Source organism: Amyelois transitella, chromosome 9, assembly GCF_032362555.1.
Source record: "Amyelois transitella isolate CPQ chromosome 9, ilAmyTran1.1, whole genome shotgun sequence".
In the NCBI taxonomy this organism is placed as follows: domain Eukaryota; kingdom Metazoa; phylum Arthropoda; class Insecta; order Lepidoptera; family Pyralidae; genus Amyelois; species Amyelois transitella.
The window spans coordinates 1,679,778-1,706,650 of NC_083512.1; the positions used below are offsets into that span (position 1 = coordinate 1,679,778).

The 26,873-nt window shown below is 36.5% G+C and overlaps 1 protein-coding gene across 1 annotated transcript; it reads left to right on the plus strand.

Moving 5' to 3' along the window:
* The first annotated feature begins 5,042 nt into the window (after positions 1-5,042).
* Positions 5,043-17,583, plus strand: LOC106130348 (WAP four-disulfide core domain protein 2). Its single transcript, XM_013329170.2, has 3 exons — positions 5,043-5,137; positions 15,855-16,043; positions 17,160-17,583. The coding sequence occupies exons 1-3, from the start codon at positions 5,116-5,118 to the stop codon at positions 17,327-17,329; spliced, it is 381 nt and encodes a 126-aa protein (XP_013184624.2). The 5' UTR covers positions 5,043-5,115; the 3' UTR covers positions 17,330-17,583.
* Positions 17,584-26,873: the final 9,290 nt, after the last annotated feature.

Below are 26,873 nucleotides of genomic sequence, written 5' to 3' on the forward strand. Positions count from 1 at the left end.
TAATATTATAAAGCTGAAGAGTTTGTTTGTTTGTTTGAACGCGCTAATCTCAATAACTACTGGTTCGAATTGAAAAATTCTTTTTGCGTTGAATAGACCATTTATCGAGGAAGTCTTTAGGCTATGTAACATCACGCTGAAACTATTAGGAGCGAAGAAATAATGGAAAATGTGAAAAAAAAAACGGGAAAAATTATTCATCCTTGAGGGTGCGGACGAAGTCGCGGGCACAGCTATTTCTAAGATATAAAAAAATATTGACAAGTCAATTGGTCAATCAAAACCGTTGAGCTTAGAATATTCGAACTAATATTTTCGAAGTAAAGTAATGTAGTTTGAATACTAACTGATGCTCTTACGGTGAGGGAATATATCGTGAGGAAATCTGCACATTCAGGCAACTGGATGTGTAACCATGGCCGATCCAATACGGGTTAGGTTTACCTTCAAAGGTTGCGGAGGTCAGATGGGATTCGCTTCGTGTAAAAACCTAACTCACCCAATCTAGGATCCACGGTCAAAGGCATACCCCGGGCTCCTCTCCAGAGTGGTGAGGATGCAACCGGGACAAAAGCCAGGTGAAAGAAGACATTTCATAATGAGTTAAGTACTTTTGGAGGAAAATGGAAGTAGGTAGTTGTATTATTGTACAGAGTATGTAGCAGTGTGGTTCCAGGCACCAAAAAAAAAAAAAAAGGACAATTCCTTCTCTTTCCTATAGATGTCGTTAAAGGGAACTAAGGGATAAGGGCAACTGAAGGCTTAGAAACTTGGGATTGTTCTTTTAGGCGATGGGCTCGCAACCTGTAACACTATTTGAATCTAAATTCTATCATCAAGCCAAATAATTTTTTTTTTAGGCTGACTGTTGGCTCTGTCTACCCCGCAATGGATTTTTTAGACGTTACTATATATATATATATATATATAGTAACGTCTGTATACTATATATATATATATATATTGAAGGAATGTTTCCATTCACCTGAGACACATATATATATATATATGTGTCTCAGGTGAATGGAAACATTCCTTCAATATTTAGAAACACGGTCAGGCGCATCTTAATATCTTTGCATAGTTAACAATGGAGCGAGGGTTACTATGAGGTATCGCAGATAATATTGAAACCACTTTCCGTAACAGAAAATGATTGCTTTTTTATCTGAATTGCGGTAAAACTCAGATTTATTTGCATTAAGATTTTATTCGTAATATTTTTTTTGTAAAGAATGACCTAAAAATCTATAGGACCTACGTTAATGAAAAAGTCAACATACATACATATTGCCACGTCTTTTTTCCTTTGCGGGGTAGACAGAGCCAACAGTCTTGAAAAGACTGAATGGCCACGTTCAGCTGTTTGGCTTATTCATAGAATTGAGATTCAAGTAGTGACAGGTTGCTAACCCATCGCCTTATAAAGAATCCCAAGTTTGTAAGCCTATCCCTTTTATGACATCCGTGGCAAAGAGATGGAGTGGTCCTATTCTTTTTTGTATTGGTGCCGGGAACCACACGGCGTCGGAGGCACGATCATCACTATTGAGGGAATGACTTCAGGAGGACGAGTCAGACCAAAGCATGATACGCCATCAAGTCACTTGCATAACTAGGTAGGTATATGTAAAAATAAGTATTAGATAGCAGAGTTTTATTGGGACGCCGAATTTAATGAGTTTCATGGTACCTTTATTATCGATTTCTGAGAATTGCTACCAATCTACGTAACATGACACAGCGATAACCTTTCTAAACTCGTGTATTTTACTTTATTTACTTTATTTTTTTATTTATTTTACTTTTCTGCCGTGCCGAGGACCATTCCATCTCTTTCCCACGGAAAAGGCGACTTAGGGATAGGCTTATAAACTTGGGATTCCTCTTTTAGGCGATGGGCTAGCAACCTGTCACTATTTGAATCTCAATTCTATCACTAAGCCAAACAGCTGAGCGTGGCCTATCAGTCTTTTCAAAACTGGTGGCTCTGTCTATCCCGCTAGGGATATAGACGTGATCATATGTATGTATGTACTTTATTTACTCTTAAATAGATATAACAGCTGGCACCTTGATCCAATATGGGTTAGGTTCCCTTTTGCATTGCCCTTTACTCGAGAGTCGTTGAGTATTAAAACCAGACTTGTCAAATCGAGTGTCGTGCTCAAATGCTCACTCTAGTCTGTTCTACAAAGTGGTGAGGATGTAACCTTGATGAACACCAGAAGGAACACATAGAAGAAGAAGAACATAAGTGGAAGGCCTCCGATGTTTTGTAAACCAACATGCTTGCGGTACGGGTATATGTTTTTTATTAGTGTACAAAAACAAAACCTTGAGACATAAAATTATATATTTTTGGCTCATTTTAAGTACTGTGAAGACATTCCGAAGAACAATGTGTATAAAATCAAGTTTGCCGTTAAGAATTGAGCCCAAAATAAAACTATTCGTTTACATACCACATACATAAAATAACTTAAACTAGTAGGTTTAAGTCATTTTATGTATGTGGTATATTTTATGTGTGTGGTATGACTTAAACCTACTAGTTTAAGTCATTTTATATATGTGGTTCGCGGTTCACTTTAAAACCACGGTTAGGACCATGACCAGTGACTGTTTGGAGTATAAACAAAAAACAAAAATAATCATGGTTCTAACCATTCCATATCTTTCCCGTGGATGTCGTTAGGATTAGGTTTCTTCTTGTAGGCGATGAGTTAGCAAGCAATTCAATCATTAAGCCATACAGCTGAGAGTGGCCTTTTAGTCTTTTCGAGACTCTTGGCTCTCATCTAGAGCCGTGACGTGACGTACACTAATGTATGTATGTAGGTTTTTTGGGAAAGAGTACTGAAATCAGATCTAGACTTAAACACGCCTGCCTATCTTACCAACAAATACACACGCACAATCATATAGCTTTTCTTGTTTCGATTGAACTCTAGGAATCGAACCCAAATAAACAGAAGGACGAGAAACTTTTACGTTTGGCACGAGGTCGGCAATACGTCTAAAGGTCTACATACATTTGTTTCCCGCTGTTTACGCTTAGTTTTGTGAACCGCCGACAGGAGTTATCTGCGTGACATTTAACTTAATGTGACACACTGTTGTTGCGGATGTGTTGTTCGTTCTCGACATTTAAGAAAAAGATCACTTATTTCTTATACGTTGAAGACGTAAGCGATAAAGGGTTTAAAAAACAAATACTATGGCCGATCATGATCAAAATTGCGTTCACAATTAGTGTCACGTTTAAAAAAATCTGACTTATCCTAGATCGTGGTCATAAGTACATTTCGGTTTCGCCGTAGGACGGACGCTTTCTGGATAAAAGCCTTTTGATGCTAAAAGAAACTTGAAAATTGTTTTATCCTATTAACTTTCTTCAAGAGTCGACATGACAAACAGACATTCATGATTTCTTGCCGCAGCTTGAATACAAAAGCGAACTTTCTTGTTTTGCTAGCTAGTTTAAAAATATAGTAATAGTTAATAAATTCTAAATAATTGATTGATTTTTATTACCAAAATTTAAATAAATAAATATTGTTCTGTGCGCAAAATTTTTCACTTGGTAATTTTTGATACCCCGCCAATGATTGGCTGAAGAGGTGTTTTTTTATATTCGAGTTCCTATTTCAAAGCCAATAGAGAAAATAAAAAATCTAATAATGTTTTCTTTAAAGCCGTATGTGGCGTGTGCTAGACAACCAAAGTTGTGTCTGCCACCTGAAGATTTGTCTTTGTCGTCATATTTCAAAGATTCTGTTCAAACTTAACACCGCAAGGTATTTGTGTACGCTGTGAATAGTTTCATACCTTGAAAACAGTCTATAGTCAACAGTTACGTTTCATAAGAGATACATATATACATTGTATCTCTCTCTTAATTATAATGGCGTATTTCCGATTATATGTTTTCAGTTTTCTTCAAAGCTTGGGGTAATGAGCGCATGTTTTGAGAGCTTTTTATTATTTCAGAATGAGCGAGTAGTGATGTGTTATTAATGTTATTATACATCATGGGGAAACCTGTGAGTACATTCAGGAAATTGATGATGATATATAACTATCATTAGGTTAAGGTCTCCTGTAAAGGTTGCAGTTAAATGGGAACCGCTTCGTGTAAAAACCTGACTTACCTCATTAAGGACCTTCCCTTCAGAGATATGAGGGTGCAACCGGGACTATAGGTAGAAGAATAATAGATTACATCGCATCGAAAGGTTAACGTTAGACTTCCAGCAATCATCTAGCAAAAGGCAAAAGCTGTCTAGTTTACACATATCAGTTAAGCTAGATAGACGTGCAAACTGTCTAGTTTACACGTGTAAATGCTCAAACTATATACGTACCTATGTGTGACATGATGTAAAATCTGACAATATTAGTGTCATTTCACTTTGAATACTCATATATTTTGATAAATTAAAAAAATATATATATTTAAAATAACATTTACTTTGTGTGCACAATCAAAAAACTAAGTTTGTCATCAACTAAGTAACATTATTATTTAAGACTCATCGGAATTATGGATTTTGTTAATAAATAATAAATAAATATATACGAGACAAATTACACAGATTGAGTTAGCCTTGAAGTTCGAGACTTGTGTTACGAGATACTAACTCAACGATACTATATTTTATACATACATACATAAAATCACGCCTCTTTCCCGGAGGGGTAGGCAGAGACTACCTCTTTCCACTTGCCATGATCCCTGCACACTTCCCTCGCTTCATCCACATTCATAACTCTCTTCATGCAAGCTCGGCGGTTTCGGGTACTTTTGACCTGACCCTTTACCAGGACGTCCTTAATTTGATCAAGATATGTTCGTCTAGGTCTTCCCACCCCGACCTTTCCCTATATTTTATAATAAATACTTATAAAGATAAACATCCAAGACCCAGGCCAATCAGAAAAAGTTCTTTCATCATCATTCCCTGGCCGGGATTCGAACCCGAAAAAAGAAATTAATATATTCTCTCACGCCGTGTGTATAGTCTTATTTGTGTCTCAGTCTCTCGTGATAATTAGGTACAAGTTAAACGGGTATACAGCAGCTGACTTTATGTCACAAGTGTAATTAACAAAATGCAAATCTTAATTCTAATTGGTAAGTGATAGTTTGTGAACTTAGTTTTTATATAGTGGAAATACAATAGACGTAAAAATAACATTGTTTTTTGAGATACTTTTGTGTACAAAATGTGATAATAATATACAGATATGTGCGCCCCGCGAGCGAGATTTTAACGTTTAGTTTTACGCTAAAAAGTCCTAAATGGTTTTAGAATATTTTATTTCCTCGCTTGGTGGGACTTATAATGTGTTGTTTTACATGTCAAATTAAACCTTTCTTGTACTAAATGTTTCTGAGCTAATAAGCTAAAGACTGACATAGATTCTGACATAATCAAAGAGCTGCTTATAGTAAAAGGACTTAGTTCGAGGGAAATGAAGGAATGAAATATAGCATATATTAAAAATACCTCATTTTCTTAAGGGCTTTGGTTTTCATAAACAGGGTATCTTAATTCTAGCGACTGTACAAAAGTTTGAACGAGTTTTGAAGCGAAAATTGCAGGAACCACTACATATCTCCCCCATATGTGTCGTAAAAGGCGACTAAGGGATAGGCTAACAAACTTGGGATCCTTCTTATAGATGATGGGCTAGCAACCTGTCATTATTTGAATCTCAATTTGCTTTGCTTTCAAGACTGTTGGCCCTGTCTACCCCGCAAGGGATATAGATATAATAAGCATGTATCTATCGCAGGAACTTAATGTAAATTAACGTTGTTTTGTGTTATGGAACTAAAATTTAAGGACAATACCGGGAATACGAATAAGCAAAGATCAGAGAGACGTTGTTATTACAAATTGTTTCTGATCTAAATTTCAATGTTTCCTTTGCGTAATTGAAAATGTGTTTGGTAGAACGTTGTAGTGTGATTGTTGAACAAGCAGAGTGATTGATATCATATCATTTGTTTTACAAATTAAGTTTAACAGGCCGTGTCTTGTGGTTTCCGGCGCCAATAAAAAAAAATTAAAAGGACCACTCCATCTCTTTCCCATGGATGTCGTATAAGACGACTTAGGGATGGGGCTTATAAACTTGGGATTCTTCTTTTAGGCGATGGGCTAGCCTGTCACTATTTGAATCTCAATTCTGTCATTTAGTCAAACAGCTGAATGGGCCTATTGGTCTTTTCGAGACTGTTTTCGGCTCTGTCTACCTTGCAAGGGATGTAGACGTGATAATAATGTTTGTATGTAAGTGTAGTTTAATAAATAGGGGAAGACCGAAAAAGAGATGGATGGATGGCGTAAAGGATAGTATGAGGAGAAAGGGAGTGACCGGTGAGATGGTAATTGACAGAAGTAATTGGAAAAAACTAACATACGACGAAGAAGAAGATGTAAGTGTAACGGATGAATTTGGTTCGAGCGAATTTTGTAACTTGAGGAAGCGTGCAAATAAAAAGGAGAATTATTTAACAATGTAGGTAACATGTTTTGAAATCATTACCTGATACAAATAGCGGTGTGATATACTTTTGTAGGTACAACGTATTTTTTAAGGTAAACGGTAACTGATTCTTTGAAATCAAAACAACAAAGAAAATAATAACATCAACCTTTTAATTTCAAAAATTGCCTCCCAATCATCCATTACCGCACGCATTCCACGCAATGAGTTTCGAATTCAATTGAAGATTCGCTAAGTTTACTTTAAAAAATAATCTATACTAATATTATGAAGCTGAAGTGTTCGTCTGTTTGTTTAAACTGGCTGATCTCAGGAACTACTGGTTCTATTCGAAAAATTCTTTTTGCATTGAATTTATAGAGGAAGGTTTTAGGCTATAACATCATGCTGCAACTGTAAGGAGCAAAGAAATAATGGAAAATGTGAAAAAAAAACGGGGATAATTATTCATTCTTGAGGGCTGCAATGATGCCCAAAACAACTATTCCACGCGGACGAAGTCGCGGCCACAGTTAATTACATTATATTACTTATTAAATAACTTTTATAAATACTACAATTCGCACCCCCGGTGCGACACTGTCACTTATGCAAAAACACAATTTAAAAGAGAAACATTGAAAACTTTAACATTCCATAATATTGTCATATTTGAAGATTTTTACAAGATGAATAGCTTATACTGCGGTAACTATGTGTACTACAAAAGTAACGTTATCGCTCCAAGTTAAGGGAAGCATTAGGACAGTTATTACATATGTAACTAATTTTTGCAATTTTTGCATAAGTGACAGTGTCGCACCGGAGCGGAGGTGCGAATTATTAAATGCGCACATAAAGTACCTTTATTTTATCTCGGACGTTTCGAATCATGTTACAATGATCCGTGGTCGTCGAGCGACTGAATATAAAATAAAGGTGACGTACGTGTGCGTTAAATACCTGTATTATTTATTATAATTATTTATTAATAGTATACAACGCGAAAGTTTAAAACTACAGAATGAAATACCAACGCACAGACTAAACTACTGGAGATTTGACATTTGGTTGCACTAAGTGAGTATTTGCCCAGAATTCCCGCGGGAGGGAAATTAACGAGAATCCTCGAGCCGCAACATATGGTCACGTCTATATCCCTTGCGGGGCAGAGAGAGCCAACTTCTTGAAAAGAGTGAATGGCCATGGCCACGTTCAGATATTTGGCTTAATGATAGAATTGAGATTCAAATAGTCACATTTTCAACAGCGCAGTTCTTGAAATGAATAATTTTATCTAAAGTTAGATATATTGGGTTACGTATAAGTTTGACAATGATCGTTTATTAACTTAGAAAACTACATAACAAAACCAGTTGCACTAGACTATCGCTTGTTATATTACCTATTTAGTAATTTAATGTAGAACATTTCTTATGTTTTTGTTTTAGATAAAATGGTTTATTTCAAATGAGGGCAGCATTGCGCCGCTGGAAAATGTGAAATGGCTCTTAACGATATGAACACTAAGTTGAATTTATAATGTTTTGCCCACCTTCTCACGTCACACATATAAAACATTCACAGTAACATATACTTGTATTTTAAGATCACATAAACGATATGACATTATTTTTTTCCTATAAACTGATATTAAATACATAGAGTTATGAATGTGGATGAAGCGAAAGCAGCAATATGCAGTGATCATGGCAAGTGGAAAGAGGTAGTTTCTGCCTACCCCACCGGGAAAGATTGATTTTATGTATGTATGTGTATGTATTAAATATATCTGGTCTCGCGGAAGGAAATGGACAAGGAGTACCTTTGATCCGTAACTCGAGCTCTTGTCCAGCGCCGGTATCTTCCACGATCCAAAGGGTAGTTTTTGGGAAACACAAATCACTGCACTTCACAAATTAACCCCGGGGTGCGTAGTTAATAAAGTTTTAGCGTCTTTGATGAATTTTGCGAATATTCACAATCGATGCAGAGAGCGGTGCAGTTGCGCGCGGAGACGAAATTGGCGCGCTTTTTTTTTAAAATTCTTTTTCGAAATTTGGGAAATGTGTGAGAGTGGGACAGGAATAGGATTGAGTGCGTGCGTGAAAGAGTGCGTATATGTAGTGTTGCGTTTATAAAAAATATGTTAAAAAATAAATAATTGGCGAAGACAAGTCTGCCGGCCTAGAGGTTTCCTCTATATTACATGAAACAACATACAGGAACTAGGAATAAATACAATTGCAAGTTTTGAGTAGATACGTAACTAATAACAAAAAAATTAAAACTTACAACCTAAAATATATAAATCTAGGTAATAACATTTATTGAGTAGGCAATGGGCAAACCCGGATTACTGGACGTATATAACTCCCAGAAGAAGTGCGAACCTTGACGGTTCGAACTATATTGTCTTTACCCGGGTAAACATCTGTAATGACTCCCAGGGGCCAACAATGAGGATGCGTATTATTGTCTTTGAGTATGACTACAGTACCCAGTTTTATATTTTCTGAGGACTTAGTCCATTTTTCTCTTTGTTGAAGGGAAGTGAGATATTCCTGGCTCCAACGACGCCAGAAATCATGCGTGAGTTTACATAACAATTGATAACGTGATAAGCGATTATCAGGCGATTCAAGGTAATTTTCAGCGGGAAGAAATTTTATAGGAGTAACATTTAAAAAATGATTTGGAGTGAGAGCAGTTGCTTCAGGTTCAGTACCTAGCACACAAAGGGGTCTACTGTTCAGCAAACCCTCTATTTGAACTAAGACAGTTGTGAACTCCTCGTAAGTTAAGATCTGAGAGCCTACAGTTTTGAGTATATGAGTTTTAACACTCTTAACATTAGCCTCACTTAGACCGTTAAAATGAGGACCGTACGGCGGGCTATGTTTAAATTGAATTTTATTTGTCAATAAATAATTACTGATATAATTTTGGTGAGCTGTGGACTGTAATAAATCATAAATTTCACTAAGTTTTCGTTTAGCGCCGATAAAGTTGGTTCCGCCATCGCTATAGATCATAGAAACCGGACCTCTTCTACTTATAAAGCGTTTGAAAGCGTCGACAAACAATTCTGAACTGAGATCAGAAACTAATTCTAAATGTAACGCCTTGGTGGCGAGACACACAAATAGACAAACATATGCCTTGTGGCTTTTGATTCCACGGCGTCGAATATGTGTAATAAAAAAGGGGCCTAAATAGTCTACAGCAGTGTTAACGAAACACTTAACTTTTGAAATGCGAAAGGTAGGTAAATCTCCCATGCGAGGGTAAGTGAATTTCGGTTTAAGTTTGAAACAAATATTGCATTTATGTACGCGTTGACGAATTAAGTTTCTAGCGGATAGTATCCAAAACTTTTGTCTTATAAGAGCGAGTAATAGTGAAGGTCCTGTATGAAGGTTAGTAACGTGATAATAATCAATAATCAATTGAGTTATTAAATTTTTAGAAGGTAATAAAATGGGATGCTTTTGACCGAAATCGAGTTCAGAGTTTGATAATCTCCCACCGACTCTTAGAAGGCCTTCCTTGTCGATAAAAGGGTTTAACTTGAGTAGAGAACTATCAGATAATTTCCCATTTCGCAAAGCGGTAATTTCTTTAGAGAAATGCTTATTTTGAACAAAGCGGATTATATAAAGTTCAGAAAATTCTAAATCTTGTACAGAAATAGGTTGTTGAGATTTTAATTTTTGTATAAAACGTAACATATAAACAACCGAGCGTAATAATTTCAACCAGTTTGAAATTCTTTCAGCCATAATTTCAATTGGATGAGAAGTCTGAATATCTTCAGGACTTTGAACGACTAAACTTATTGTTTTAGTCTCTAAATTTCCTAAACAACCATTAGGATTAATCGTAAAAGGTTTCAATGGCCAATCAGAACAACTAAGGCTTAGCCAATTGGGACCATTAAACCAAAATTGATTGTTGACTAGAGCTTTAGGCGTTACAGGGCGAGATATAATATCTGCGGGATTTTCAATGCCTTTTACATGAAACCAATGCTTAGCGGGAAGTTTTGAGTTAATCTCAGTAATTCTATTAGCCACAAATGTATGGAATTTATACGGCGGAGAATGAATCCACGTAAGCGCCACAGATGAATCTGAAAACGAGTATATTTCGTTGATATGACATCTCTGGGAAAGAGTATGTCTAACGGCGTCTAGAAGGTTAGCGAGAAGAAGAGCGGCGCACAGCTCTAGTCGTGCGAGTGGCATTTTAGATAGTGAAGCTACGCGAGACTTAGAAGCGAGCAAGTGGACAGAGCCGGGTGAGTATGAGTCTTGACTAACGCGAATATACACATTAGCGCCATAGCACCTTTCACTTGCGTCTGCGAAACCTAGAAGAATGACATGCGGAGAACGTAATCCGACATGTCGCGGAATTTTTATTTGTTCTAGACAAGCAAGTTCATTATGAAACTGTGTCCATTTATTTAAGATCGCGGGAGGCACTGGATCGTCCCAATCAAGGCCAGCCATCCAGCATTCTTGAACGAGCAGTTTCATGTATGTGACCACCGGGCCTAGTAGTCCTAATGGGTCGAACAAGCGCGCAGTAATCGAGAGAATAAAGCGCTTGGTGCACTCTTGCATATCAGCGTTTGTTGAGAATTGAAAATGATCAGTAGTAGGTAACCACTGCATTCCTACTATCTTATGTGGAGTTGAAGCGTTAGTATCAAATTGTATGACGTCTTCACTTTGCATTGCGGACGACTTGTCCAAGAGGTCGGGACTATTAGAAATCCACTTCGTGAGATTAAAACCACCAGAGGCAAACATTTGGATCAACTCGGACTTGGCCTTTAGAGCGACGTCTACGCCATCCATAGATGTGATGAAATCATCCATGTACATGTGAGTTTCAGCTTCTGTAGCGGCGAGAGGAAATTGATCGCGGCTATCGGCAGCTAGCTGGCGAATGACTCTCATGGCAAGGTAAGGGGAACTTGATATACCGAAAGATACACGATTGAACTCGAACGTATCGATATCAGATCTAGAATCGAATCGATATAAAATACGTTGAAAAACGTGATGAGTGGGAGTAAGTTTCAATTGAAAATACATCTTTTCAATGTCTGCAGATAGGGCCACAGAGAACATGCGTAAATTTAATAAAAGGTCAAATATACTTGTCTGTAAATTCGGACCTGTATAAAGAAGGTCATTAAGGGACTTTCCACTAGTAGTTTTACTACTGGCGTCAATAACGATACGAGTTTTCGAAGTGAGTTTGTCGGGGCGATAAACAGCTCTGTGCGGAATATAATAAGAGCTATCATCCGACGATGCATTTTCAACCTTAGATAAGTAACCTTTATCAATATAACTTTGCAAAGTGTCGTTGTAATTTGTACGTAAATCAGGATTACTATCAAGTTTTTTCTCTAAATTCAGTAAACGGCGTCTAGCGATAAAATGAGAATTTCCTAATTCTGAAGGATTATGTTTAAACGGGAGATGCACAGTATAACGACCGGTACTATCTCGAGAATAAGTTGACTTGAAGATTTCTTCACAGGCCTGATCGTCAGGGCTCATATGAATTTTATGAGGGACATTGTCAAGTTCCCAAAAGCGTTGAGTAATTGATTCTAGCGTTGAGGTTTGTTCAGTAAAACAAAAGAAAGTTTTATTATTAGCATTGCGACAGGGCTTGATGCGCGTAACAGCAGCCTTACCCATGGCTACATATCCAAGAGTAGTTTCTAACGCAACTACGGAAGAATGCGGTGAAGTCACTTTGTCACTTCCTAACAGAAACGGGAAGAGCTCGTTACCAATTAAACAATCCACCTCGCCGGGCGTGTGGTAATTATAGTCAGCCATTGGTAAGTCACTAAAGTGAGTTAATTTAGAAATATCTAACTCATAGTTGGGTAGGTGGTCGGTGATCGAGTCAATAACACGCGCAACTATATCATACGAACACATAGGATCGAAACGGGAATGGAATTTCAGAGTAGTGACTCCGTATGATACACTTTCGGTCTGACCGATACCTTTAATCGAGGAGGAAGCGGGAGTTATTTTTAAATTTAATCGATCACAGCAAGATTTTGTGATGAAGTGGCTCATAGATCCACAATCTAAAAATAGACGTAAATTATGTCGCTTATTCTTATTAAAAACATAAACGGAAGCAGTAGGTAAAACAACGGTATTACCTAGCTCATTACAACGAGACGAAGTAACAACCGACAGCGCAACATTATTTAAATTTGCGCGCGTATTCGAGTCTGCGTGTACTTGCTGCATAGAATTCGACTGTGTGAGCGTATCGGCAACAGGGGCTGAATACGGTGCGTGCGAGTGAGACGGATAGCTCACTGACTTCGCCTTGTGACTAGACGGTGTGATAGCACTTTGAGTATCATGCATGTGCAACAAAGAATGATGTCTTTGCTGACAAATATTACAGTTACGTTGAGAACGACAGACTGCAATATTATGAAATCCGAGGCAATTAATACAAAAATTGTACTTAGTGACTAAATTATTTCTGGAAACTGGAGTCTGATTCAAGAAATGTTGACACTTATACAATGCGTGTGAAGGTTGAGAATTGCATATCAAACAATTGTAAGATAGTGAGTTTTTAGAATTAGAATTACGTATGTCTGTTTTGGTATTTATCTGATCGGTGTTAGCGAAATAATTATGCGTTGCTTTATTTTTGTTAGTATTTTTATTAGCGTTCGAGGGTAGCGTTTTGTTCATAGTATAGGCAGACGAACGAAGCGTTTGTATCTTGTTTTGATGATTGACAAATTGCGTTATTTGAGAAAAAGTAGGTATCTCAACACATGAATGCATTTGCTCAAATAATCTTACTGTCTCTTTGTCAAGTTTATTGAGTGCTATATGCGTAAAAATATAATCGGACAAGTTATCGATTTTTAATCTGCGTAACGCAGATTCGGCCGAGCAAAATTGCTCCAAGAATGTATCAAGCGATTGGCCAGTCTTAAAATTAATCATTTGGTCAATATAAAATGACGCTTGGACTCTGATATCTTGGTATTTCTCCAAAAGCGCGTTCCAAATAATCAAATAATTGTCTGACGTGGGAGGTATACCGGAACATACTGTTAGGGCTTTACCTGTTAGTTTGCCTACCAGATACTGAACCTTCTCCGCATCCGTCAAGCGGGGATTTTCGTGAATTAAACTCTTAAAGTTTTCATAAAAGAGTGACCATTTTGTGGGGGTACCATCAAATGATATCAAATTAAGCGGGGGTAATTTCTTATTCAACAATTCAAACTTTTGATCGCACCTGGAAATCTTACAGTTGTATTTATTTTCGCAAGCTTTAATATGACAATAAAGTTGGTCAAAAGATTTCATACTGGAGTAATCCGGTTTTGATTTTGGATCAAAAGAGATTTGAGCTATGGCTAAATCATCGAGCGTTTGCATAAAATCAGTCCTAGTTTTTTCAAGCGACTGTATCATTATCAAGAACTGCTCTTTGTTTGTTTCATCGGAAATATCTTTACTAAGTGTATATGCGTCTTGAATAATAGCAAAAAGATGTTCCTTTTTTGCTGTTAATCGAACAATTTCGGGAGAATATGCACATTCAGACTTTTGTTTCGACATTTTAAATTGAAAATATGTAAAAAATTACTTTAATGAAACTAGAAAATAAATTTATAAAATAAATCGGTGAAAATAAATATGGCGGCGATGTCGATAAATAATTTGACGCAAATTCGTAACAAAAAATATCAAATTATCTCGAAAAATACAATTGAACGAATATTTGTTATGCGTAATATATATTCTATTGTGAATATATAAGATAATAAATTATTATATTTAAGAGAAACATATGAGTTTATGAGTGTTTAAGCGAATGAAAGTGTAGCGTAATGTAGGTAGTTAAGTATGTAGTAATGAGATGCGTTGCGTGGTGCGTTGGAATTAAGTAAAATATACGATATTAACAGCGTGTGAGAAGTATTGCGTTGAAAAAGAGTAATGTGAGGATAGCAGATAGGGATACGGCTCGTGAGGAACACTTGGTCTCGCGGAAGGAAATGGACAAGGAGTACCTTTGATCCGTAACTCGAGCTCTTGTCCAGCGCCGGTATCTTCCACGATCCAAAGGGTAGTTTTTGGGAAACACAAATCACTGCACTTCACAAATTAACCCCGGGGTGCGTAGTTAATAAAGTTTTAGCGTCTTTGATGAATTTTGCGAATATTCACAATCGATGCAGAGAGCGGTGCAGTTGCGCGCGGAGACGAAATTGGCGCGCTTTTTTTTTAAAATTCTTTTTCGAAATTTGGGAAATGTGTGAGAGTGGGACAGGAATAGGATTGAGTGCGTGCGTGAAAGAGTGCGTATATGTAGTGTTGCGTTTATAAAAAATATGTTAAAAAATAAATAATTGGCGAAGACAATATCAATAAAACTTAACTTAGCCAATGACGGAATACATTCCCAAAATCACCTTATTTCTCTCGCAGTGGTAATTTGGTTTATAATTTATTGAAACGTCGCTTGGTTTGGTGCTTTCCATTTTGGAAACGTGGAAAAATTGTGAGAGGGAAGTAGCTCTATACGAATGAGTACCGCCAAATTTTATCGTTGGCATATTTTTCAGTTAATTGAAATGGAAGGTTAAATTTTTTTAATTAAAACTCGTAATTTACTCAGTCATATGTTTGTAATGAAACAAAAATGAATTTATAAATACTGGGCGAAAATCTTATTTAAAATTAGGAGTTCAGCATTAAATGTTAACTGTTTTCTTGAGAGAGAAAATAATTAACTAATTGACTGATTGACATATCAATGCAATGACGAACTGCTGGCTTAAGACATTTGAAATTTGTCACGATGATTCTTTATGAGGCCTAGTGGTGCAATAAGAGAGAAATTATCGATATTTCCTAGGTTATTGGATTATTTTATTAAATCCTCGAATTAATTTAATTGTACAATCAAATGCCGTGTGATTCCCGGCACCATTAAAAAGAAACAGGACCAATTCATCTCGTTTCCATGGATTTCGTTAAAGGCGACTTAGGGATAGGCTTATAAACTTGGGATTCTTCTTTTAGGTGATGGTCTAGCAACCTGTCACTATTTGAATCTCAATTCTATTATTAAGCCAAACAGCTGAACGTGGCCTTTTTATTAGTCTTTTTAAGACTGCTGGCTCTTTCTACACCGCAAGGGATATAGACGTGACTATATGTATATCTGTACATACATACGAATCTAAATAAATCGTTCTAATGTTTCATCTTCCTTAACTGTACCTTTAATGTTACTATACTTACATGTATGTATGTATGTTCTAGCTTCCTTAACTATCGTAACGATAGTGGGGGGCGAAGGTGGGTCATGCCCCCCCACCCTTCCAGTGGACATCTGCGACGCTCAATGTGGACCCAACTCTGAGTGTAGTGGCAAGCAACTGTGCTGCCCTACTGCCTGCGGAGGGTCAATGTGTGTGGATGCTATGACGACCAGGCATTTTACCACTTTCAGTAAGTCTTCGGGTTTATTTTACTCTTCCATACATGCATACATACATATGGTCACGTCTATGTCCCTTGCGGGGTAGACAGAGCCAACAGTCTGGAAAAGACTGAATGGCCACGTTCAGCTATTTGGCTTAATGATAGAATTGAGATTCGAATAGTGACAGGTTGCTAGCCTATCGCCTAAAAAAGAATCCCAAGTTTGTGAGCCTATCCCTTAGTCGCCTTTTACTCTTACTAGCGGGTTTATTGAATTTCCTGGCTACCCAGTCCAGGATATATGGTCGAAGAGCATTACCTGGGCTACTCTCCAGAGTGGTGAGGATGCAACCGGGACTTAAGCTAGGAGGAAGATGAGACCAGAGGGTTAATTCGATTCATATATTAAGAGAGAAGAATGTGTACCGTATGGTTAGTGACAGTTTATAAAAGATCAATTTCCCGTCAATTGTGTTAAGATTTGATTAAGGGTATTTAAACTACCTTCTACTGATGCAAGCGGAGTTAGATCCTACCTGAGTGTAATTAACTGACTTAACAACTTTTATATCATGGTCAGAGGATGTTGACTGACTTACTTCCTTTTATGGTCATATCGTGTGGTTCCCGGCGCCAATAGAAAAAAAGAATAGACCACTCCATCCCATGGATGTCGTAAAAGGCGACTACCCCTTAGTCTACTAAGCTTAGGCTTTATAAACTTATCGTTCTTTTAAGCGACGGGCTAGCAACCTGTCACTATATAAATCTAAATTCTACCATTAAGCCAAACGGCTGAGCGTGGCCTATCGGTCTTTTCAAGAATGTCGGCTCTGTCTTCCCGGTAAGGGATATCCTTTGCCGGATATAGACGTGAGTATATATACAAACTATAAGTCAGAGGAATTTAAACAAGCAGGAAGTTGGTAAGTAACTTTTTTGGTCCAAGGTTGTCCAAGGAAGGAAGTATGCAGAGATCGTGGCAAGTGGAAAGAGGTAGTCTCTGCCTACCCCTCCGGGAAAGAGGCGTGATTTTATGTATGTATGTACATATGTATGTTGTCCAAAACTATCACTACTACCAAACATTTTGATAATCATTCCAAAATTTTGTGTTCTTCAACAATCTCGTCTTTTTTTCAGTAAAAAAAGGCCGATGCCCCGAGTTCCCCCGCGGACCCTGGGTCTGCACGCACACCTGCACGAGCGACTCCGATTGTCCGCGAACCCTGAAGTGCTGCGCCAACCGCTGTGGAGCCCTGACTTGTCAGAGACCGGAGGTCGACGACCCACCAGTAGATCCCACGCAATAAATAGAGATACATACATACATACGCCGTGTGGTTCCCGGCACCAATACAAAAAATAATAGGACCACTCCATCTCTTTCCCATTAATGTCGTAAAAGGCGACTAAGGGATAGGCTTATAAACTTGGGATTCTTCTTTGAGGCGATGGGCTAGTAACCTGTCACTATTTGAATCTCAATTCTATCATTAAGCCAAATAGCTGAACGTGGCCATTTAGTCTTCAAGACTGTTGGCTTTGGTCACCCCGCATGGGATATGGACGTGACCATATTTATGTATGTATGTATGTATAAAATCACGCTTTTTTCCCGGAGGGGTAGGCAGACACTACACCTTTCCACTTGCCACGATCTCTGGATACTCCCTTCGCTTCATCCACATTCATAACTCTCTTCATGCAAGCTCGGCGGTTTCGGGTACTCTTGACCTGACCCTTTACCAGGACGTCCTTAATTTGATCAAGATACGTTCGTCTAGGCCTTCCCACCCCGACCTTTCCCTCCACACTCTCCTTGTATATCTGCTTAGTCAACCTACTAATAAATCAAATAGAGACACTAAGAAATTAAAGCTTACATTATAGAAGAACTCTTAAGTTTTACTTGATGACATCATATATGAACCATCTGGCTTAAGCAACTATTTTCTGGTGAGATCTTTATCTAGTTGTCCCTCGTACATAAGACTAGAGATGGGCAAATGCGCGGGCAAATAAGGCAAATTAGGAAAATTCCTAATTAATACATACATATAATCACGTCTATATCCCTTGCGGGGTAGACAGAGTCTTGAATCCAGCAGAGTCTTGAGTTCAGCTATTTGGCTTTATGATGGAATTGAGATTCAAATAGTGACAGGTTGCTAGCCCATCGCCTAAAAGGAGAATCTCAAGTTTATAAGCCTATAAACTTGAAGAGTATTCTTTTTACCGACGGCCTGGCAATCTCAGTCATTATTTGAATTTGAATTTTATCAGTAAGCCGAATAGCTGAACGTAGCCTATCAGTCATTTCAAGCCTTTTTGCTCTGTCTACCCCGCATGGGATATAAATATGACTTTATCTATGTATGTAACAATTACCACAGGATGTTAAGATTCCATCAAGACGTCAATATTATTTGTATATAGCAACGTTAATCTATTTGTAATTTGTAGTTTAATTAAACTAATATTAATGATGATTCAATCTATTAATTGACTTGTTATTGCCCGCGGATTCATCAGCGAGAATGCGAACTTCCTTAACTGTTTCATTCCTCCTAATTCATGTTGGTTGATATAAACATATATATATGAACTTCATTTTACTCTGAAACCATTACATCAATTTGTAAAAATATATTTTTCATCCGACTTCATTGAGTTAGTATCACGTAAAACAAGTTTCGAACTTACTTCAAGGCTAACTCAATCTATGTAATTTGTCCCGTATATATTTATTATTTACTCTTTCGATTTAAAATACTTTGTTTTTGGAAAAAAATGACTTAAAAATATTATTAAAAAAGGATTGTTAATAATTATTATCTTATAGTTAGCCGAAAATCTTCTTATCTCACGATTCTGAGAAACACTGTATTTAGTTCATAAGGATTACTTTGTTATTTTCGTTTAACTCAAAATAATTTGATCTTGGCCCAAATTAAGGGTTGCTTACTTAGAATTTGAAATTAATTGAAATTCATTGTTGTTATTCTAACAAGAATTTCTGTTAATAACTTTTAGACGATTAAACCGACTGATGCTGAGAGAGATATCTTGATCTGAAAATATTTTCTTTAATTTTATACATTTCTCAAGCATATATTAAATATATGGCCGCGAATTCACACGCGTAAAACTTATATATACATATACATATATAAAAAAAGTAAAGCTTAAATATAAAAAAAAAGATAAAAGAATTTCCATTGGAATTTCTAAAAATCCCTTTTTCCCGAAAACATGAGAAAAGTGATTTTCAAGAAAAATCTTCGTAAACGTTTCAGTTTTAATAAAAAAACGGATTTTGTTAAAAAATGTATCTATCCAAACCTTCAAGTTTATTTTTAAAGATGCCACTAACAGACACGTTTAAATAACATCTAACGTTTCGAGATTTAAAAAAAAGAAACAGTCCGTTTCACTTCCGCTCTATAACCTACTTATAATATCTTAAAATTGGAAGCCCCGAAGTTTGACCTTAGCGCCTATCGTATTTAATTAAATTTTTCTAAGCGCCGAAATAATTAAGTCCGACTAAATTGAGCCATACTTAGATCTTTATTAATTTTTCTAAAGAGCGCACATTTAAGATTTAATTTATGACTGTTAAGGACTTAGGTAATATTTTTTTTATTAAGTCCTTAACAGGTGATCTTCATAGTGATTTAAGTAAATTCAAGAAATTTTATCTTTAATTAAAATTGGAGCAAAATGTGTTTATTTATTTTTTAATGTTGGTGTAAGTAAAATAATATTGAATATGTAAATCGAAAGAGTGTTTTATTTGTGGCAATAACACCTTTTAATAAAGATATCTTTCGACGATACATTTATGGTTAAAATAGGAGATCAAACTAACAAGTTACAACAAAATATTATTTTAATTCAAATACGACATGTGATTTTTCCAATTCCAATAAGAAGCTATCCAACTGAAAGTATTCTCTGAGAATTTTTGAAATTGTTGACTCTGTCAACCTCGTAAGGGACAATGACGTGATATATCTTCATAATTTAATAGCAATTATACATACATATGGTCACGTCTATATCCCTTGCGGGGTAGACAGAGCCAATAGTCTTGAAAAGACTGAATGACCACGTTCAGCTATTTGGCTTAATGATAGAATTGAGATTCAAATAGTGACAGCAAAAAACTGTTATAAATATTCCTTACCCACACAGAAATCGGAATATATATTATTCAGATATCCGTGCTAACGGACATCTGTTAAACTAGTATATTTACAAAACAATACTTAGTGAAAATAAGAAGGAAATGAACTTGTAGACAGTGGAAATTCAATCGCAGGAACCGACTGTAAACGACAATTGCAATAAAAACAGGAGCACAAGGAATGTCTGCGGCTAGTCAGCAAAAACACGGCGATCCAATCTGCAGGCTATTTCCGACGCGAGCTAGTCTTGATGGTGCATCGATTTTTCGCAAATCGCCCTCGATTTTGTAGTTCGCTATAGTTTTGAAACATCTCAATTTATTAGTTCACTATAGTTTTAAAAACTTTAATATTATTATAATCCTGGAGAATGATCACAGTGGATGATTCGATGAGAAATTTAATAAGCTATTATCTATTAATACATAGGAAGCGCAACTGCTTTTGCATATAAGAATCTATCACGGCACAGTAATAAAGGAAAGTTATGTATTAAAGTTGGTTAGAGTATGACATGAAGTGCCGTTAATAAAGCAAGCTAAGATCGATGTTACATAAGTCAACAACAACGTTTGTTTTTGCAAAAACCTGACTCACCCAATCTAGGATTCATGGTCAAAGGCTACCCCGGGCTTCTCTCCAGAGAGGTGAGGATGCAACCGGGTCGAAGCCAGTAGGAAGATAAAGAAGAACTTTCAATATTAGTGCCGTGTGGTTCCCGGCACCAATACAAAAAAGAATAGGACCACTCCATCTCGCTCCCATGGATGTCGTAAAAGGCGACTGAGGGGTAGGCTTATAAACTTGGGATTCTTCTTTTAGGCGTTGGGCTAGCAACCTGTTACTATTTGAATCTCAATTCTATCTTAAAGCCAAATAGCTGAACGTAGCCTTTCAGTCTCTTTGAGACTGTTGGCTCTGTCTACCCCGCAAGGGATAAAGACGTGATTATATGTATGTACTAGCTGTGCCTGCGACTTCGTCCGCGTGGAATAGTTATTTTGGGCATCATTGAAGCCCTCAAGGATGCTCCTTCCCCGATTTTTTTCATATTTTTCATTACTTCTTTACTCCTAATAGTTGCATCTAGACGTTATATAACCTAAAGCCTTCCTCGATAAATGGTCTATTCAACACAAAAATAATTTTTCAATTTGAACCAGTAGTTCTTGAGATTAGCGCATTCAAACAAACAAACAAACTCTTCAGTTTTATAATATTAGTATAGATTAATCTAAGTGCCTATTTAAACTAAAAAAAAAAATATTCTAATAGAATTATAACCAGAAATATGTACCTACAACTTACAAAAGAAAAAGAAATGAAAATAAAGTTGAAACGCCTGTGCAATGCTATCTTGCCGTCGTCGGGTCTTCCCACACTCCCTTAGGGGAGTCGGAGTAAATTGGTCAGGGCTTTTGGCCCTCTTCAATGGCATCATCGCTGCCTAACACAGTAGGCAGGTCGATGGGGCGGCCGTGGCGGCCTGGGTCTTCACGTCTTCATACACTGCAGTGAGGCAGCAGTGAGGCAGTGAGGGGAGGGTTTCACCCGACGGCCCGGAGGGCGGGCGTGGAGCGGCGCGATGCCGTGCAGGTGGCTGTGTGATGACGCGTCCGCCCTCTCGAACATCTAGGTTCTCCCACGTCAGGTTCCTGAGGATCGTCGAGTTCCTCACGTAGCGCAGGGTTGTTTCCGACGACTGCTCTGAGACTTTGGTTCTCTTGGGCTCTGAGTCTTCTCCTGTTGGTCTCAGAGCAGTATGCGTACCACGCCGGGGCCGCGTACGTGAGGCGGGATCTGACGTACGTTTGGTAGATCCCGAGCTTCATCCTCAGGGGGGGCTGGAGGAGAGAACTGCGTGAAGTTTTCCCCTGGCTGCCTTGGTCATGAAGCTTGCACTCGCCTCCCGCCCCTTTTATACCCTGCCGCCGCGAGACGCGTCGAGCGCGGCAACCGTTACGCAAAAATAATTCAGTATTTACGCGCGATGGCTTGTTAGCGTATTTCATTTCATGTATAAGTTTGGTGTTTCTATACCGATTTCGATGTTTCTTTTTTTATTGAATAGGTATTTATATGAATTTTTAAGAATTACGAATGAGTGTAAGTTTTATTGGTATTATAAACGTCAGAGTATAGAAATATAATCAGAAATCTCCGAACTGCTAAGCTATTAGGAATTACACGTGTTATTGTGAGTCAACCATAACAGAGAGACTTATGCTGTCTTGGGATATTTTTTTAATAATTTTATTTAGAATATTTCTGTGATACATGATTTCGCTGTAGCATTAACCATTAAGGCTGCACACGCGACGGAAGCTTAAACAATCAAGTAACTTCTCCCGTTTTCCCAACATTTACTTTCACTGCTCTGCTCCTACTGATTGTAGCGTAATGAAAAGTATACTATAACCTGCTCAGGAGTATGAAGAATAAGTGTACCAAGTTTCGTTAAAATCCGTCAAGTAGTTTTTGTTTCTATAAAGAACATACAGACAGACAGACAGACAAAAATTTTACTGATTCCATTTTTGGCATCAGTATCGATCACTAATCATCCCCTGATAGTTATTTTGAAAATATATTCAATGTACAGAATTGACCTCTCTACAGATTTATTATAAGTATAGATAGATGTATAGTATGTATTTAATTTTACAGCTACTGAATCACCATTGGCTCTCCCGAAATCGCAAACGTGTGCTCACTCAAGAAAAATTAATATAATGTACAAGTGTAAATGCGCTCCGAATAATGAGTGAAATTAAATCTTCAAGCACGGCCCGCTGGAATTGGCCAATACCTCGATATAACTCCCGTTTTGTATTGCATTGGCATTTACTCGCCTCTTTCTCAAAATATAAAGGAAACAGAATTTTAGAATTACATTCATATCATAGCTATTCTGTTTAATGATTTGTTCCATAGTTTCACTGTTTGATTAAATTTTTAAGTAATTTTAGAACACATTTTAAGCATTCAAAGTAATTTAAGAACAAAAATGTTATACAATGTATTCTCTCGTCGACATTCTATTCTAAGTTTAAATGATATTGTGAAGTTGACGTTGTTGAAGAAAATGCTGCAGTGCAGTATGTTACCGCTTCTTCTGCACTGACTGACTGCCTTGGAAGCGGCAGTAAACTTAGTTTTAAGTAATTTATTTGACGTCAACCAATGTTGTTAAACCATACGTTTAGACAATTATTAAGCGATATGAAGTATCCTATAATAATGAATAAAAATTTTGAATTTGAATTTGAACATGGCTTTATGTTGCCAGATTAAAGGGGGAAAAGTCTGTTATCATTACAAGATAGTTTGAGAGCCAATAGTCAAAGCCAGCTGCCAGTTAGCTAGATATTCAGATTCAGATATAGTGACAGATTTCTAGCCCATCGCCTTAGAGAAGAATCCCAAGTTTAGTAGTCTGTACGTAACTAAGTATATATTAAGACGTAGACAAGCAGCTGGTATACACAATCTTGATTTGGCTGTTACAAAGTGCAGATTTCCTCACTCATGATTTCTTTCATCGTGAGAGCATCGGTTAACATTCAAACTAATGTAAGTAACAGTTAAGATGTAAAAAAAAAATTCTTGCACCCGTTGATTTCATCGCACGTAACAAATTATTAATGAGTTAGTATCACTTAAAACAAGTTTCGAACTTACTTCAAGGCTAACTCAATCTATGTAATTTGTCCTTGATTTGGCTGTTACAAAGTGCAGATTTCCTCACTCATGATTTCTTTCATCGTGAGAGCATCGGTTAACATTCAAACTAATGTAAGTAACTTAGGAAATAATCATTGATACAATACCGGTGTGGTATTATTGTTAATGCGTATGGTACCTAGGTGTATTATTGAATCTAATATCTCACTCTCTCATTTACCAACGATATTTTCTTTGTATTTGTGTAGAAGTTTTCTGTAAGAATGTATAATTTGTATGTCAACGAATTCATCAATTAGTTCCGAATTAAAACTGGCTTTCTCTTTCAAATTTGACTAAAACATTCCCAACTTTATGGTATTTACCTACCTCCTTTGTTTTGAAGTAAATTCGTTTAACTAATAAAATAATGGCTAACAAACTTGTTTGTTTTAGGGCACTGGCAGCTTATAAAAAAAGGTAATTTTTACTACGCTTTTATATTAGCTTGGGTTGTATGTATGTATGTATGTATGTAACGGAATCTTTGAGCTTAATTTTCACTGATTTCTAAACGTCTGATCAACTTGGAACTTTGCACACGTATCAAGGACCGATGACAATGCAATATTTTGATAAGAGTTTCTCATTATCCTTATTAAAACTGCCAGGATTAATAAATTCATTTTTACATCCTTCGTATGAGAGTAAGAGAGACAGAGATAGCACCAGTGCCAGTAATCTCCATACAAGAAACCAAGATGTTCTGACGTATAAGGAGTCCAAAAAGAGATGTAATATTTCAATATAATGTTACTACTAACCTGAGGCTTTTTTATTTCATCGCATCGCTCCATATAGAATTACCATTAGAAACAATAGTAGAATTAGTAGAATATTTTAAAACAATAAAAAATATATAAGTAATAAAACAAAAGTAATAAATGAAAATTGAACAACTAAATTTACAAGAATAAAGTTACTACCTACAGAACTTTGCGATATTTAATACGTATTTAACATATTAATGCAATTCTTGAATTAACATTAGGTATCTTTTGCCTATTTAAAATAGCAACACTGTAATACTCGTTTGGAAAATGAGTGACAGTTTATTTATGTCAAATAAGTTTTGCAGTAAGTTTTGATTGAATTCGATTCGTACACCTGTAAACTTTCTTTCTGTTTTTTTATACCGGTGCCTGTGTATTTACCTATTTGCACTTTGTTTTGTGCTGATAACTTGTCGTTATTTGGAGTTTGGAATCTTCCGTTGAGTCGAGCTCTGTTCTTCCGGATATTCGTGTGATTTTATCATCTGAGATTGGACTCTGACTGTGTTCACTGTGCTGTGCAGATATTTTGAGATAGGACTCCTGTAAAAAGTACCTGATTATTTGAGATAGGTGTCCCAAGTTTGTGTTTGTTTTTGTGAAAGACAGATTTTACAACAAAAGTGCCACGATGTCTTCAGATAAACATTGTTGCGTTCCTGGTTGTAAAGGCAGTGGAGGTATGTTTGAAATATTTTTGTTCCTGTATCAATCTGCCTCTTAATCTGGTGCTGATGATGGTTTGATTCCTGGCAAGGCCACAATCGAAAATTATTATGTTTGCTGGATAGTCAAAAATATTATTAACAGTGATTTATCACTATAAAATTCTTTTCAACTGGGTTTAACAATCATCATACATACATATAATCACGTCTATATCCCTTGCGGGGTAGACAGAGCCAACAGTCTTTTAAAGACTGATAGGCCACATTCAGCTATTTGGCTTTAAGATGGAATTGAGATTCAAATAGTGACAGGTTGCAAGCCCATCGCCTAAAAAAGAATCATGATGATGAAAATATTATCAGATTTAATCCAATCAGGCCACATATAACTTAAAGAAAGTTAGTTGTGAAAACCTCGGGCGATGGGCGCATGGTTGCGAAAGTCTTTTCTAGTAAGATAGTTATACTAGAAGTGTTAACTTCCAAAAAATAATTGTATAAAAAAACTAAATAACTACGCGTTTTATTGCTAATCGAACTAAAAAATAGAAAATAAATAATAGTTTAAAAAAAACTAAAAAACTACGCTTTTATTGCTAATCAAACTAAAAAATAGAAAATAAAAATTAATGACAAAGGAATTATAAAACAGTAGAAGCAAGTCGACATCAGTTATAGTCAATTGCCTCCGATTAAAATTATAACAAAATTAAATTTATAAACAAAACAATTTAAATCTGAGTAAAAAGCGTGGGGAGCATTTTACTTCATTTTCATAACTCTCTTGTCATAAATATATGCTAATAGAATGATTTTAATATTTACTACATCAGGCACCCCACACGCTTATTTATTAAGAGATGAGAGTCAATTGTTTTTTTTTTCACATAACAATCTAAATAAAAAAATAATTTAAACTTAAATTAACCAAAATTTGAGATCCTTCTTGTAGGTGATGTGCCAGCTACCTTTCACTATTTGAATCTCTATTGAATATTTTATCGTTTATTTTAATTATCAACAACGTTCAATACAGTAGGTCCTTTTTCTTTCTCCTTTTAGGCGATGGGCTAGCAACCTGTCACTATTTGATTCTCAATTCCACCATAAAGCCAAAAAGCTGAATGTGGCCTATCAGTTCTTTCAAGAGTGTTGGCTCTGTCTACCCCGCAAGGGATATAGACGTGACTATATGTATGTATGTTCAATACAGTTAAGATGTAAAAAAAAATTCTTGCACCCGTTGATTTCATCGCACGTAACAAATTATTTAATTCAAGCTTCAGGCTCTCCCACCAAATTTCAATTTCCCGTCAATTTTTTGGCGCGAATCGTAAATTTTGTTTTCTAATAAAAAATTCCACGTTAGCACAGACAAACAAGATTATTGGATTCGATCAACATATTCCAGTGAAGCAGATATAAGATTTCTGATTTGCCATTGATAATATATTTTTTTGTTTCGTTGTATGATTTGTTTACATACATACATATAATCGC

Coding starts and splice junctions, on each gene's coding strand:
- LOC106130348 (XM_013329170.2), top strand. CDS start 5,116: ATGCAAATCTTAATTCTAATTG. Junction 5,138..15,854: donor GCAAATCTTAATTCTAATTG/GTAAGTGATAGT, acceptor TGTATGTTCTAG/CTTCCTTAACTATCGTAACG. Junction 16,044..17,159: donor CAGGCATTTTACCACTTTCA/GTAAGTCTTCGG, acceptor TCTTTTTTTCAG/TAAAAAAAGGCCGATGCCCC.